General features: G+C 48.1%; 1 protein-coding gene across 2 annotated transcripts in view; it reads left to right on the forward strand.

The window, feature by feature from the left end:
- Positions 1-16672, forward strand: part of APOH (apolipoprotein H) — a 46859-nt gene that overhangs the window by 18578 nt on the left and 11609 nt on the right. For both annotated transcript variants that reach the window (XM_082272112.1, XM_082272113.1), the window contains exons 2-4: positions 7554-7730; positions 9318-9414; positions 16259-16335. In XM_082272112.1, coding sequence (XP_082128238.1) covers positions 7554-7730; positions 9318-9414; positions 16259-16335 — 351 coding nt within the window. The remainder of the gene's footprint in view (positions 1-7553; positions 7731-9317; positions 9415-16258; positions 16336-16672) is intronic.

A 16672-nucleotide genomic window follows, 5' to 3' on the forward strand; every position in this document is an offset into this window, starting at 1 on the left:
TATAATTAAAGACCCCTGAGCCATGGAGAGGACCGTCCGCATACAGTCATCAAGACGTCCAACCTCCACTGGCGGAGGGAGGTATAAGTTAACTATTGTAAATAAACGTTCCATAAAATTCAATACCACTATAACATAACACCCATCCCGGTCGGTCTTCACCTCCAGCACCCGAACCGGGCACGCCCTGGAGATCAAGATCGAGACCCCCCTTGAATAGGTGGAGTAAGTAGCATGGAATGCGTGAGCCACACGTGGTCGCTTTAACGCCCTTGTTTTGGGGTCCATTAAGTGCGTCTCCTGCAAAAGGAGGATGTCCGCCTTAGAGCGCTTGAAATGATCAAACACTAGAGACCTCTTAATCTTGGAGTTCATACCCCGCACATTCCATGTCAAAAGCCTCAAAGACATTTATTAACAGAAAGTAGCATGAAGAAACGCGGCCCACCCAGAGGAGAACCCCCTCCGAGAGCGCCCCGCCCCCACCTGAAAAAACATACATACCAGTACCTAGCGGGCGCACGGGCAGGGAAAGCCCCCGGGGGGCCCGTCCGGACCACGTCCCCGCTGAAATACCACCTAATAGAGAGCTGACCACCACTGCTGAGAGAAATAGCATACGGAGTAAAAATAAAACAGAAAACTGAAATCCACAACCCCATGAACCCACCCCCCCACCCCCCACCCGGCTCCCTGTCATAAAAACGGGCAGAGAGCTTTAGCCCAGAAACACTAACAACCCCAGAAGGCATAACTATGCCAGAATGTCTTTAGTTCAGTGTCCCTAAAGGAGCAGGAACACACCAGAAAAATAAAAATAAAAACAAGAAAAATGAAAAATGGAAAATGGGGGGGGGGGAGAAAAAAAAGGAAAAATTTCCCCCCCAGAAAAAAAAAAGGGAAAAAGACAAAAAGCTGCGGAGGTGGCGGCACCGCCTCAGAGTATAGAGGTGCAAGTTCAGGGGATGAAAACCTCCTCAGAGAACACATGAGGGAGACCGTCCGGTCCAGTATGGAGTCGTCCAGCCAGCAGGATAACAGCACCCCCAGACAGGGGATATCAGCAACAGAGTCCGAGCATCAGTATGGAGGGGGCCCAGGTAGGCCCAGACCCCCGGCAAACAACAGCTGCAATAATCAAAGCATGTTCAGCCCCGTCTTCCCAAACCATCAAGCCAGGCCGATGCATCCTGCGGGGAAAGGAAGAAGTGAGCCTTTCCCTCATGGATCACCCTCAATTTAGCTGGGTAAAGCATGCTGTAGCCAAACTGCCCTTCCCTAAGCCTGCGTTTGACCGCATTGAAGGCCATGCGTAACTTCTGTGTAGCAGCAGAGTAGTCAGGATAGATAGAGATTTTAACTCCATTGTATTGAAGGTCAGGAAGATCGCGTGCAGCTCGCAGGATATTTTCCTTGTCCCGAAAATGAAGGAATTTTGCCAGTAAAGATCTTGGAGGGGCCCCAGGAGGGAGAGGGCGCATAGGAACCCGATGTGCTCGTTCAATGGCAAACAGGGGGGAGAGATGTTCCACACCTACAGTATCCTTAATCCAGGTCTCCAGAAAATCCTCAGCATGTCTCCCCTCAGATTTCTCAGGAAAGCCAACAAAGCGGAGATTATTTCTGCGCATCCTGTCCTCCAAGTCCCCAAGTTTATCAGAATGGACCTGTAGATCCTGCCGTTGTGTGCGGACCTCTGCCTGCAAGGGGTTAACTGTGTCCTCAACATCACTGATACGCTGTTCAGCAGCAGCGATCCGAGTGCGAATCTTCTGCACTTCATGTTTAACTATAGATAGGTCCAGCCGGACAGTCTCAATTTGAGTGGTCAGAGTGGATTGGCAAGTGTGAATAGCCTCCATGATGTGCTGTAACGTGAGGCTCCCAGAAGCTGAATCTCCCGCCTCAGTAGCCCCCTCTGGAGCCCCCCCTGCTTGGGAGTCCCCCGCATCCCATGTCCCATCTGCCGCCCAGGGATCTGAGCCCTCCTGCAGCCCCGGGGATAGAGCTGGGGGTCCCTTAGACAGTATGGGGGAATCAGCGAAATGGTCCCGAATAGTGGTCGGGGGTCGGGCCTTCTGGGGCACACCATCAGGCTTACCCGAGGAAGCAGGGATCCGTGAAGGAGGCTGTCCGGCCCTGCCCGACTTCTCCTTGGGCGGACGCTGCGGCTGTGAAGAGGGTCCGGCGCCATCTTGGGAGGCCTCGCGGCCCGGGCTGTTTCGGAAGGCCGCTCCTGCCTTGGTGCCCTGGGGGCCGATTTTGACCATGGTGGCCGGCTCCGGAGGTGCCAGGATAGGTGTGTCAGCGAAAATTGAGGGGTTGATCGAAAGGATTAGTGCCAGGATCACTGAAGGATCACCAGGTGCCGCCGGAGCTCCGAGACCGCGCTGCTTACATGCCGATCGCTAGCCACGCCCCCCCGGTTATGGCTAGGGTTAGCGTTAGCGTTATTGCTATGGCTAGGGTTATGGCTTGGGTTACGGTTATGGCATGGGTTAGGGTTATGGCTAGGGTTAGGATTATGGCTAGCGTTATGGCTAGGATTAGGATTAAGGCTAGGGTTAAGGTTATGGCTTGGGTGAGGGTTATGGTTAGAGTTAGGGTTATGGCTGGGATTAGGGTTAGGCTAGGGTTAGGGTTTTGTCTAGGCTTATGGTTTTGGCTAGGGTAAATGTTTTGGCTTGGGTTAGGGTTATGGCTAGGGTTATGGCTAGTAATAGGGTTAGACTATGGTTGGGGTTATAGCTAGTTTTAAGGCTAGGATTTGTGTTAGGCTAGGTTTATGGGTATGGCTAGGTTTAGGGTTATGGCTTAGGTTAGGATTATGGCTAGGGTTAGGGTTATGGCTAGCATTAGGGTTATGGCTTAGGTTATGGCAAGGGTTAGGGTTATATCTAGGGTTAGGGTTATGGCTTGGGTTAGGGTTATGACTTGGATTAGGGTTATGGCTAGGGTTAGCGTTATTGCTAGGATTAGGGCTAGGCTAGGGTTAGGGTTATCGCTAGAGTTAGGGTTATGGCTAGGGTTAGGGTTATGGCTCGGGTTCGGGATATGGATAGGATTAGGATTATGGCAGGGTTAGGGTTATAGCTAGAGTTAGTGTTATGGCTTGGGTTAGGGTTATGACTTGGGTTATGGCTAGGGTTAGGGTTATGGCTTGGGTGAGGGTTTTGTCTAGGGTTAAGGTTATGGCTAGGGTTTGCGTTATTGCTGAGATTAGGGTTATTCTATGGTTATGGCTACGGTTAGGATTATTGCTAGGGTAAGGTTTATTACTAGGGTTATGGCTAGGGTTAGGATTATGGCTAGGATTATGGCTAGGATTATGGTTAGGCTAGTGTTAAGGGTATTGCTAGGGGTAGTGTTATATCTTGGGTTAGGGTTATGGTTGTGACTAAGTTTAGGGTTATGGCTAGCATTAGGGTTATGGCTTGGGTTATGGCTAGGGTTATGGCTTAGGTTAGGGTTATGGCTAGGGTTACATTTATGGCTACGGTTAGGGTTATTGTTTGGGTTAGGGTTATGGCTAGGGTTAGGTTTATGGCTAGGGTTTTGGCTTGGATTAGGATTATTGCTAGGGTTAGGGTTATGTCTTGGGTGTGGGTTATGGCTAGGGTTATGGTTTTGACTGGTATTAGAGTTAGTCTAGAGCTATTGTTATGTCTATGGTTAGGGTGTTGGCTAGAGTAAGGGTTATCGCTTGGGTTACGGTTATGGCTTTGGTAAGGGTTATAGCTAGGAGTAGGGTTAGGCTAGGGTTAGGGTTATGGCTATGTTTAGGTTTATAACTTTGGTTAGGGTTATGGCTAGGGTTATGGGTATGGCTAGGGTTAGGGTTATGGCTAGGGTTAGGGTTATTGCTAGCATTAGGGTTATGGGTTGGGTTATGGCTAGGGTTAGAGTTATGGCTAGGGTTAGGGTTATAGCAGGGGTTAGGGTTTTGGCTTGGGTTAGGGTTATGACTTGGGTTAAGATTATGGCTAGGGTTAGGGTTTTTGCTAGGATTAGGGGTAGGCTAGGGTTTGAGTTATGGCTTGGGTTAGGGTTATTACTAGTGTAAGGGTTATGGCTAGGATTAGGGCTAGGCTAGGGTTAGGGTTATCACTAGGGTTAGGGTTATGGCTAGGGTAGTTATGGCTTGGGTTAGGGTTATGGCTAGAATTAGGGTTATGGCTAGGGTTAGGGTTATGTCTAGGATAAGGGATAGACTAGGCTTAGTGTTATGGCTAGGGTTAGGATTATGGTTAGGGTTAGGGTTATGGCTAGGGTTAGGGTTATAGCAACTGTTAGGGTTTTGGGTAGGGTTAGGTTATGGCTAGGGTTATGGCTAGGCTTACGGTTATGGCTAGGGTTAAGATTATGGCTAGGATTAGGGTTAGGCTAGAGTTAGGGTGGGGGTTATGGCTTGGGTTAGGGTTATGACTTGGGTTAAGGCTATGGCTAGGGTTAGGGTTCTTGCTTGGATTAGGGACAGGATAGGGTTAGGGTTATGGCTAGGGTTAGGGTTATGTCTTGGGTTAGGGTTATTGCTAGGGTTGGGGTCATGCCTAGGATTTCGGCTAGGCTAGGGATAGGGTTATCGCTAGGGTTAGGGTTTTGACTAGGGTAAGGGTATGGCTTGGTTTAGCGTTATGGCTAGGATTAGAGTTATGGCTAGGGTTAGGGTTATGGCTAGGATAAGGGATAGACTAGGGTTAGTGTTATGGCTAGAGTTAGGGTTATGGCTAGGGTTAGGGTTCTTGCTTGGATTAGGGTTAGGGTTATGTCTAGGGTTATGGTTTTGGCTAGGGTAAGGGTTATGGCTAGGGTTAGAGATATGGCTAGGGTTAGGGTTATGGCTTGGGTTCAGGTTATGGCTAGGGTTATAGCTTGGGTTAGTGTTATGGCTTGGGTTAGGAGTATGGCTTGGGTTAGGGTTATGGCAATGGTTATAGCAAGGGTATGGGTTATGGCTAGGATTACGGTTATGTTTTAAGTTAGGGTTATGTCTCGGTTTAGGGCTGTGGCTAGCGTTAGGGTTATTTCTGAGATTAGGGTTAGGGTAGGGTTATGGCTAGGGTTAGGGTTATGGCTAGGGTAAGGGTTAGGGGTTATGGCTAGGGTTAGGGTTATGGCTAGGATTAGGGTTAGGCTAGGGTTAGGGTTTTGGCTAGGGATAGCGTTATTTGTTGGGTTAGGGTTATGGCTAGGGTTAGGGTTATGGCTTAGGTTATGGCTAGGGTTATGGCTAGTGTTAGGTTGACAATAGTATCCGCGCTATGGAGAAATAATCTATTTCTAGATGTAAAATTTCTTAAAAAATGGCTGCTGCCTACCTCTAAAATATAGACCAACGCTCAATATTAAATTAGTGTGGGGATAGTGAGGTAATTGGCGCTGCCTAAAATTAATTGTAATTACGGGTAATATCTCATATGTATAGGGTCAGTTCATATATATATATATATATATATATATATATATACATAAAGTGCAATATATAAAACAGTATAGAATGTCCAAGTTCTCAATTAATCCCGTGAACAAAAATAATAATAATAAAGTGACTTAGTGCAATAAAATCTGTGCGCATAATTTTCAACTATTCATTAAATATGCGTGCGCATGTGCAGCAATGATAAATTGGCCAGATGATACTGGCTATGGTATCTAGAATTAGCCGAAAGAAATAATAATTGAAAAAGTCATAAGCTGCTAATCAAAATCAATAGCTGGTAAAATAAACAGTGTACTCACATTTTTTAAAACAAACATAGGCGATAGAAATCATAGGGACCGCAAGACCCTCTTTAGCGGTGGCTTCCGGGACGCTGTGTTGACCAACCGCCGGATCTGCGTTCCACCAGTGCGGAAGGGACGTAGTTACGCTTGACGCGTTTCGTCATCAATGACGTCTTCAGAAGCGTAACTACCGTCACTCCTGCTCCGTATCAAAACAGTGTGGTTACTAGGCAACCGGATGAAACATTCTCAGCTTACCAATCGCTTAAAATTAATTGAGAAGGACGTGGTCACTTGTTACTAGGCAGAGTTGGAATGTATAAAGGGTTCCCGATTGGTGATATAGAATCATTGTGTATTCAATCGGAACTGAGCAAGGATTGTTGTCAGTAGTTGCTGGGTAGAAAATGGCACACTCCGAATAGTTATATTTCTATCACTTGCACGGATAACACTTTATCACTTCTATTTATAAAAGTTCTTTTATATTGTCAACCACTTTATTATCTGATATATTTCACCAGTTATTGATTTTGATTAGCAGCTTATGACTTTTTCAATTATTATTTCTTTTGGCTAATCCTAGATACCATAGCCAGTATCATCTGGCCAATAGTGTGCCACATGGAGGTGGCACACTATTGATTTTTTGCACTGAGAAGGAATTGCATGGCGGATCACTGTGTGTTTTTCTTGATTTTTTTTCTTTTTTTCTTTATATTTTTATTACAAGCAATCATTTGCATGGACTCTTTCGGTGTGTATATATATATATATATACACTTTTTAATATTGTTTTGATATTGTTATATTCTGATTGTATAGTCATTTAGCATTCACATAGCGCAGCATTTATTGATTTTGCCAGTACTTCCCCCTAGGGGATTCCTATGGTGTCTATTCTGTTACTGCCCCCTACGGGATTCCTATGGTGTGTATTCTGTCACTGCCCCCTGGTGGTTTCTCTATATGAATTCTGTATATGTGATTTGCTCTTCAGAGGGGGAGTTTCGGCTCACAGCAGAGTCCCTGGCTGTCTCAGGTCAGGGAAGACTCACAGGCAGAGAGAAGGACTTACAAATGGATCAAACCAAAAAGGCCAAAATCAGTTTTGCAGTCAAGTTAATGTTTAATCTGTACACCCAGAGGAGTGTGGTCTGATCCTGGTGGCCATAGCTGGTCCCCCTCCTCCTGTCTGCACACTTCCCTGCTATAGGCCCCTATTGTCAGCCAGTGGCCCCCCCAGAGCCAGGCATTGCTGGGTGTTGTGTTGCATGCTGTAGTGTTCATCAAACACTGCAATGTATCTGGGCTATGGCTAGGGTTAGAGTTATGACTAGGGTTAGGGGGTTAAGGCAAGTGTTAGGGTTAGGGCACGTGTTAGGGTTACTTTGTAGAAGGAGGAGGAGGAGGCATTTCCTCAGTCTCCCCTCCCCCAGTGATCAGACTGTACATTATAACTTTGTAGGAGGAGGCATTTCCCCAGTCTCCCTTCCACCAGTGATCAGACTGTACATTGTATCTTTGTAGAAGGAGGAGGAGGCATTTCCTCAGTCTCCCCTCCCTCAGTGATCAGACTACACATTGTATCTTTGTAAGAAATCACAAAGTAAGAGGTGGCAGCAGGGGCTGATCTGTGTCAGACATTTGTGAACACAGCCAAGAACTGTACAGGCTCACCAGGATTTATATGACTGTGTCATCTCTGAGCCAGGATCTCAGTCCAGGAAGGAAATGGTAAGAATCTATCATGTGTTTGAAGTCTCTGCTATGCATGAAATGCTGAGATATCAGTGTTGGGTGGAGTGATGATTTCCCATTGGTTGCAGTGTGCTCCAGGCCCCGGGAGATTCAGTCTGCGGTGCTCAGACCAGGGAGGGTGGTGTATCAGCCCCGGGATGTGGTGACCTATTCCTGTATTCCGGGATACGAGAGAGAATCCGGGAATGACAAAGCCGTGTGTTCAATCTACGGGAGCTGGGAGCACGCCACCCTGAGGTGTAAACGTGAGTACGATCTCCCATACCCCGCACCGTCTACAGGGGGACCCTGGGAATATACGTACAGGGTGCAGGGTCTGTCTCCTCCCCCTCATTTACATACATTGTGCAGGGTCTGTCTCCTCCCCCTCATTTACATACATTGTGCAGGGTCTGTCTCCTCCCCCTCATTTACATACAGGGTGCAGGGTCTGTCTCCTCCCCCTCATTTACATACAGGGTACAGGGTCTGTTTCCTCCCCCTCATTTACATACAGGGTGCAGGGTCTGTCTCCTCCCCCTCATTTACATACAGGGCGCAGGGTCTGTCTTCTCCCTCTCATTTACATACAGGGTGCAGGGTCTGTCTCCTCCCCCTCATTTACATACAAGGTGCAGGGTTTGTCTCCTCCCTCTTATTTACATACAGGGTGCAGGGTCTGTCTCCTCCCCCTCATTTACATACAGGGTGCAGGGTCTGTCTCCTCCCTCTCATTTACGTACAGGGTGCAGGGTCTGTCTCCTCCCCCTCATTTACATACAGGGTGCAGGGTCTGTCTCCTCCCCCTCATTTACATACAAGGTTCAGGTCTGTCTCCTCCCCCTCATTTACATACAGGGTGCAGGGTCTGTCTCCTCCCCTCATTTACATACAGGGTGCAGGGTCTGTCTCCTCCCCCTCATTTACATACAGGGTGCAGGGTCTGTCTCCTCCCCTCATTTACATACAGGGTGCAGGGTCTGTCTTCTCCCCTCATTTACATACAGGGTGCAGGGTCTGTCTCCTCCCCTCATTTACATACAGGGTGCAGGATCTTTCTCCTCCCCCTCATTTACATAAGGGTGCAGGATCTGTCTCCTCCCCCTCATTTACATACAGGGTGTAGGATCCGTCTCCTCCCCCTCATTTACATAAGGGTGCAGGATCTGTCTCCTCCCCCTCATTTACATACAGGGTGTAGGATCTGTCTCCTCCCCCTTATTTATATAAAACTGAGCCCTTTCCTTATTAACATACAATGTATAGATCTTATCCCCTCCCACTCATTTACATGTTATGAACTTTTCCCCTCCTACATATGATATGTTGCCTGTCTCCACCCCCTTATTTACATACAGGGTGCAGAGTCTGTCTCTTCTTATTTACAGAAAAAAATGTGAGCTGCAGCTCCTCCCCATCATTTACATACAGCATGCTGTGTATATAACCATTCCCCAATTTACATACAATGCGCAGAGTCTGTCTCCTCCCCCTTATTTACATATGCACAGAGCCCGTCCCCTCTCTCTTATTTACATATGCACAGAGCCTGTCCCCTCCCTTATTTTTATATCTACACAGAGCCTGTCCCCTTCCCCTTATTTACATATACACAGAGCCTATCCCCTCCCCCTTGTTTACATATACACAGAGCATGTCCCCTCCCACGTATTTACATACACACAGAGCCTGTCCCCTCCCTCTTGTTTACATATACACAGAGCATGACCCCTCCCCATTCGTTCCATGTGACTGATAATGTCTCCGCCCCTCTTATTTGCATGCATCAGAAGTAGCCAATCCGGTGTGTACGATGGAATTTCCAGTCTGATGTCCATTTTCTGTGTTGGCAGCCAAGCAGTGCCCCAAACCCGGCCCTCTGGACAACGGACACACCCATTATAAAGAGCTGACCTATCAGAGTGTGATATGGTTCTCCTGTAATAAAGGGTAAGTGACATCACAGTGGCTGACATAGGTGTGCGCAGCCTATTGCATTAGGGTGTGCACCCCAAAGCTTAAACACACATGAATGAGACGTTCTCTGTGCTGAATGGCTTCCTGTTCATTCACAAACTGAAGCATAGTAAACACAGTACTATGATGAATGTACACAGTGAGCGAGTGTGTTTATTAAGAAAAGGAACTATTTACTAGCCTCTTCCCCTGCTCTTCATCCTAAACCATCCCTTGTGAAAGTTGGGGGTAGAGGAGGGAAGCCAGCAGCACTGCAAGGCAGGGAGGTTCCAACAGGGGGGAAGTAGGGGGAATCTGCAATGCACATAGTGATTAGGGTGTGCCCAGGCACACCTGGCACACCCCCTGCGCACGCCTATGGTGGCTGATCTTCATGTGTGTGATGTAATAAAGGGTTAGTGACATCACAGTGACATCTCTGTCAGGAGCCTTGCACCCCGGGGGATCAGGGTGGAAGTCCTACCCCTTCGGGGGTGGACTATAGCTCACCCTTAAGTGCACTTTTTAGTGTGTGTTCACACGCACGTTTATCGTTCACTTACGGGTTTTTTCGTTGTAGGTTTTTGCACCACCGTGGACTAACAAAAAAAAAAAACTGGTCCCTATTCATATGGTAATTTCAGTGGAATGGGTGGAGCTATGTGATGTTCCCCGGGAGGAGCGTTGTATGGGAAGGTCATCATTTTATTCATCTTTATTCATAACATAATGCAGAGCTCTGTGTGATGATGAATATTTTGGCTTTGGCCCCCTGGGACCCTTCATGATCTGATACATCGGGGGGCTCTGTGTACCCCGGCTTGGTGGACTCTTCCCAGGATTCTCAAAGGGCCGGGAACCCTACCTGGCAAAGGACTCACCAGCCTGGTGCCCCCATCCTGGGATATAGAGCTGAACGTGCTCCCCACACTCTGTCTCTCATTCCTCCTCCGCCTCATCCTGGATCCAAAACAATTTTTGGGAAAAACATCTCAAAACAAACAAAACGCAGAATTCTGGAGAGCTGAAAATAAAAAAAGGGAAAAATAATGAATCCATTCTCTTCATCGAACGCCTGTATACAGTGTATACTCAGAGGAGACTGGCATTCCCTTCAATGAGCACCTCATGTACAGTGTGTACTCAGAGGAGATTGGCAGCATGCTGGAAAATTTCTGTCCCCAGTCAGGTGTCCTCCTTATAGAAGATATTGTGGTGGGATCAGCAATGTGCCAACTACAGCAGATTCGGCATTGAGGAGATCAGCATTGGATATCATTTCATACTTCTATTCCACCCTCCTTCTGTATTCAAGAATATATTCCCGATCTTCTCCATAGTCCAGTGCTTCCTCCTAATTCCAGTGCTGTCCCCAGCTTCCTCCTCATTCCAGTGCTGTCCCCAGCTTCCTCCTCATTCCAGTACTGTCCCCAGCTTCCTCCTCATTCCAGTACTGTCCCCAGCTTCCTCCTCATTCCAGTGCTGTCCCCAGCTTCCTCCTCATTCCAGTGCTGTCCCCAGCTTCCTCCTCATTTCAGTGCTGTCCCCAGCTTCCTCCTCATTCCAGTACTGTCCCCAGCTTCCTCCTCAGTCCAGTGCTGTCCCCAGCTTCCTCCTCAGTCCAGTGCTGTCCCCGACATCCTCTTCAGTCTAGTGTTGTCCGTGGCTTCCTCCTCAGTCCAGAATTTTCCCCAGGTTCCTCCTCAGTCCAGTGCTGTCCCTGGCTTCTTCCTTAGCCCAGTGCTGTTCCTGGCTCCCTCCTCGGCCCAGTGTTGTCCCCGGCTCCCTCCTCGCTAAAGTGCTTTATCCAGCTTTCTCCTCAGCCCAGTGCTGTCCCTGGCTTCTGTCTTGGTCCAACGCTCCCGCTAGCTACCTTCTCGGTCCAGTGAAATCCCTGGCTTACTTCTCGGTCCAGTGCTTTCCTCGTCTTCCTCCTCAGTCCAGTGCTGTCCCTGGCTTCCACCTCAGTCCAGTACTTGCCCTAGCTTCTGTCTTGGTCCAGTGCTGTCCCCAGCTTCCTCTTCAGTCCAGTGCTGTTCTTGGCTTCTTCCTTAGCCTACTGCTGTCCCCGACTCCCTCTTTGGCCCAGTGCTGACCCCGGCTGCCTTCTCAGTCCAGTGCAGTCTCCAGCTTCCTCCTCAGTCTATTGTTATTTCAGGCTTCCTCCTCTGTGCCATGCTGTCCCCAGCTTCCTCCTTATTCCAGTGCTGTCCCCAGCTTCCTCCTTATTCCAGTGCTGTCCCCAGCTTCCTCCTTACTTTAGTGCTATCCCCGACTCCCTCCTCGGCCCAGTGCTGGCTCTGGCTGCCTTTTCAGTCCAGTGTTGTCCCCGGCTTCCTCCTCGGTTTATTGCTATTTCTGCCTTCCTCCTCTGTGCAGTGCTGTCCCCGGCTTCCTCCTTATTCCAGTGCTGTCCCCAGCTTCCTCCTCATTCCAGTACTGTCCCCAGCTTCCTCCTCATTCCAGTACTGTCCCCAGCTTCCTCCTCATTCCAGTGCTGTCCCCAGCTTCCTCCTCATTCCAGTGCTGTCCCCAGCTTCCTCCTCATTTCAGTGCTGTCCCCAGCTTCCTCCTCATTCCAGTACTGTCCCCAGCTTCCTCCTCAGTCCAGTGCTGTCCCCAGCTTCCTCCTCAGTCCAGTGCTGTCCCCGACATCCTCTTCAGTCTAGTGTTGTCCGTGGCTTCCTCCTCAGTCCAGAATTTTCCCCAGGTTCCTCCTCAGTCCAGTGCTGTCCCTGGCTTCTTCCTTAGCCCAGTGCTGTTCCTGGCTCCCTCCTCGGCCCAGTGTTGTCCCCGGCTCCCTCCTCGCTAAAGTGCTTTATCCAGCTTTCTCCTCAGCCCAGTGCTGTCCCTGGCTTCTGTCTTGGTCCAACGCTCCCGCTAGCTACCTTCTCGGTCCAGTGAAATCCCTGGCTTACTTCTCGGTCCAGTGCTTTCCTCGTCTTCCTCCTCAGTCCAGTGCTGTCCCTGGCTTCCACCTCAGTCCAGTACTTGCCCTAGCTTCTGTCTTGGTCCAGTGCTGTCCCCAGCTTCCTCTTCAGTCCAGTGCTGTTCTTGGCTTCTTCCTTAGCCTACTGCTGTCCCCGACTCCCTCTTTGGCCCAGTGCTGACCCCGGCTGCCTTCTCAGTCCAGTGCAGTCTCCAGCTTCCTCCTCAGTCTATTGTTATTTCAGGCTTCCTCCTCTGTGCCATGCTGTCCCCAGCTTCCTCCTTATTCCAGTGCTGTCCCCAGCTTCCTCCTTATTCCAGTGCTGTCCCCAGCTTCCTCCTTACTTTAGTGCTATCCCCGACTCCCTCCTCGGCCCAGTGCTGGCTCTGGCTGCCTTTTCAGTCCAGTGTTGTCCCCGGCTTCCTCCTCGGTTTATTGCTATTTCTGCCTTCCTCCTCTGTGCAGTGCTGTCCCCGGCTTCCTCCTTATTCCAGTGCTGTCCCCAGCTTCCTCCTCAGCCCAGTGCTGTCCCTGGCTCCCTCCTCGGTCCAGTGCTAAATTTGGCTTTCTCCTCAGTAAAGTGCTGTCCCTGGCTCCCTCCTCGGTCCAGTGCTAAATTTGGCTTTCTCCTCAGTAAAGTGCTGTCCCTGGCTTCTTTCTCTGTCCAGTGTTCTCCCCCGCTACCTTTTCAGTTCAGTGCTGTCCCCTGCTTCCTCCTCAGTCCAGTGCTATCCCTGACTTCCTCCTCAGTTCAGTGCTATCCCTGACTTCCTCCTCAGTCCAGTGCTATCCCTGACTTCCTCCTCAGTCCAGTGCTATCCCTGACTTCCTCCTCAGTCCAGTGCTATCCCTGACTTCCTCCTCGGTCGAGTGCTATCTCTGGCTTCCTCCTCGGTCCAGTGCTATCTCTGGCTTCCTCCTCGGTCCAGTGCTGTTTCCGGCTTCCTCTTCAGTCCAGTGCTTTCTCTGGCTTCCTCCTTAGTCTAGCACTATTCCTGGCTTTCTCCTCATGCCGTTGGTCCACTTTAGGCATAATGACAGTCTATCATTCTGCCCTCTACCTGTAAACCTAGCCTGTTGTATACATACCCCCTAGGGGGCGCAATATCACCTGGGCTTGGCTCACAGCACTCCAGGACTGAGCGGTACTCTCACGTCATTACATGTGCGTTGCCCAGTCCAGGACCAATGTCCACCACCCAGAGTCAATGAAAAAGAAAAGTAAGCTCCCAAGTATCACTAGACCAGCCAGAAGGCTGCAGGAAAAAGGTATACAAACTTTTTTATGTTTTTTTTTTTTTTTTAAACATGGGGGGGTTCTTAGGAGTGGGGAGGGGGCAGGGGTTGGAAGGGAAAAGCTCCAGACTTAAGTTTTAATTAAAGTGCACCTTAGGTCTAAATATAATAGCCTGTCACCTGCCAGCATGGTGAAGAGAAGGACCCTTGCTCTCTTTGTGGAAGCAGTGGTCTCTCTGCAGAGGTCAGTCACTCCCCCTGCTGAGATAGATATAGATCTCCAATAAACAATGCTTATGCTTTCTGCTGATTGGAAAGCTCCAGCTCTGACTCAGCAGGAGGCGGTCAGACCTCTACAGAGAGACCACTGCTTTTACACAGAGAGCAAGGAGCCTTCTCTACACCATGCTGGCAGGGTATGGCTTTCTATTCAGGCTGTGGCTACTTAAAAAATAAAAGCAATGACATTGAACACCTATTGGTTAGATGGCCCTGGAATACTTTTAGTTGATTTAAATGGACATTTGATCGTGCCTGTGGCCGCAGGTTCAGACTGACTCTTTCATATTCCAGTCCTCTCCGATCAATTCTACAAATCAATAGATCCGTGTCAGGGCACTTTCCATTCACTAGTCAATTGATCTGAGGCCGAATCGATGGGGAGATGATCAGACAGGAAACGTTTTGGCAGCAATTGTTTCATTTTATCCTTTTACACCAATAAAAAATGATTGAAGGTGATGATTGATGATGATTGAAGACGGAGTCATTGGGATTTTGATGTGACCCATGATTAATAAATAATGATTATTGGTTCTGGGAAATGTTATTGTCCTCCTCTGTACTGGATTGGGTCCTCACAGTGAGCGACGGCCGGTGTCCAATTAGCACTTCTGGAACCATAGGAACTGACTTGTAGTATCATACAGTGGGGAAAAAAAGTATTTGATCCCCTGCTGATTTTGTACGTTTGCCCACTGACAAAGAAATGATCAGTCTTTAATTTTATTGGTCGGTTTATTTTACCAGTGAGAGACAGAATAACAACAAAAATATCCAGAAAATAAACGCATTTCAAAAAATGTATAAATTGATTTGCATTTTAATGAGTGATAGAAGTATTTGACCCCTTCACAAAACATGACTTAGTAGTTGGTGGGGAAACCCTTGTTGGCAATCACAGAGGTCAGACGTTTCTTGTAGTTGGCCTCCAGGTTTGCACACATCTCAATTTGTCTCACTCTTTGCAGATCCTCTCCAAGTCATTGAGGTTTCCAGGCTGACGTTTGGTAACTCGAACCTTCAGCTCCCTCCACATATTTTCTATGGGATTAAGGCCTGGAGACTGGCTAGGCCACTCCAGGACCTTATTGTGCTTCTTTTTGAGCCACTCCTTTGTTGCCCTGGCGGTATGTTTTGGGTCATTGTCATGCTGGAATACCCATCCACAACTCATTTTCAATCCCTGGCTGAGGGAAGGAGGTTCTCACCCAAGATTTGAGGGTACATGGCCCCGTCCATCGTCCCTTTGATGCAGTGAAGTTGTCCTGTCCCCTTAGCAGAAAAACACCCCCAAAGCATAATGTTTCCACCTCCATGTTTGACGGTGGGGAAGACTTTCCTGGGGTCAAAGGCAGCATTCCTCCTCCTCCTCAAAACAGTTGATGCCAAAGAGCTCAATGTTGGTCTCATCTGACCACAGCACTTTCACCCAGTTCTCCTCTGAATCATTCAGATGTCCATTAGTAAACATCAGACAGACTGTACATGTGATTTCCTGAGCAGGGGGACCTTGCAGGCACTGCAGGATTTCAGTCCTTCACGGCGTAGTGTGTTACCAATTGTTTTCTTGGTGACTACGGTCCCAGCTGCCTTCAGATCATTGAGAAGATTCTCCCGTGTAATTCTGGGCTGATTCCTCACCGTTCTCATCATCATTGAAACTCCATCAGGTGAGATCTTCCATGGAGCCCCAGACTGAGGGAGACTGACAGTTATTTTGTGTTTCTTCCATTTGCGAATAATCGCGCCAACTGTTGTCACCCTCTCACCAAGCTGCTTGCTGATGGTCTTGTAGCCATTCCAGCCTTGTGTAGGTCTACAATCTTCTCCCTGACATCCTTGGATAGCGCTTTGGTCTTGGCCATGATGGAGAGATTGGAATCTGATTGGTTGACTGATTGCTTCTGTGGACAGGTGTCTTTTATACAGGTAACAAGCTGAGATTAGGGGGACTCCCTTTAAGAGAGTGCTCCTAATCTCAGCTTGTTACCTTACCTGTATAGAATACACCTGGGAGCCAGAAATCTGCTGATTGATCGGGGATCAAATACTTATTTCACTCATTAAAATGCAAATCAGTTTATAACTTTTTTGAAATGCGTTTTCTGAATATTTTTGTTGTTATTCTGTCTCTCACTGGTAAAATAAGCCGACCATTAAAATTATAGACTGATCATTTCTTTGTCAGTGGACAAATGTACAAAATCAGCAGGGGAGCAAATACTTTTTCCCCTCACGGTAGGTAACATTGTATCTAGAAGAGGATGGGCAGGATCAGATCACATTGAATGGAATATCGGGCCAGACACAGAACACCTATAATTCTGCAATGGCACCTAATGCTGAACTATTGCTCCTGATTGGCTACATGTGCTGTGTCCCCTCCCCCAGGTACATCCTGCGTGGAGCCAATGACAGCGAGTGTCTAGAAAGCGGGAAATGGAGCCAGAAGATGCCGGTCTGTGAAGGTAAATTAACGAGCAAATCCTGAGACGATATCAACTTATGTTCTTCAGTAAACACTGCAACTGCGCTAAGAGTCCATTCACACTTGTGCGACCTCAAAGTCGTGCGATTTCCATTGTAACTTTACCTGCGACTTGATGTGACTTTGATGCGACTTTGGATGAGGGTAACTTTGTTACCACTTTGGTTTTGACCAATGCGATCTTTTTGTTTGTGCTCTAGAAAGTCGTTAGACATGTGCAGAATGGAAAAATGAGTTTAGTTTCATTTGGTTTCTTTATTTTGTATTCGAATTCCACATTTTTAGAACAATTCGACTTCAGATCAGTTGAAAATTAA

The sequence above is a fragment of the Pelophylax lessonae genome, assembly GCF_965119305.1.
Source record: "Pelophylax lessonae genome assembly, chromosome: 11".
Lineage (NCBI taxonomy): Eukaryota > Metazoa > Chordata > Amphibia > Anura > Ranidae > Pelophylax > Pelophylax lessonae.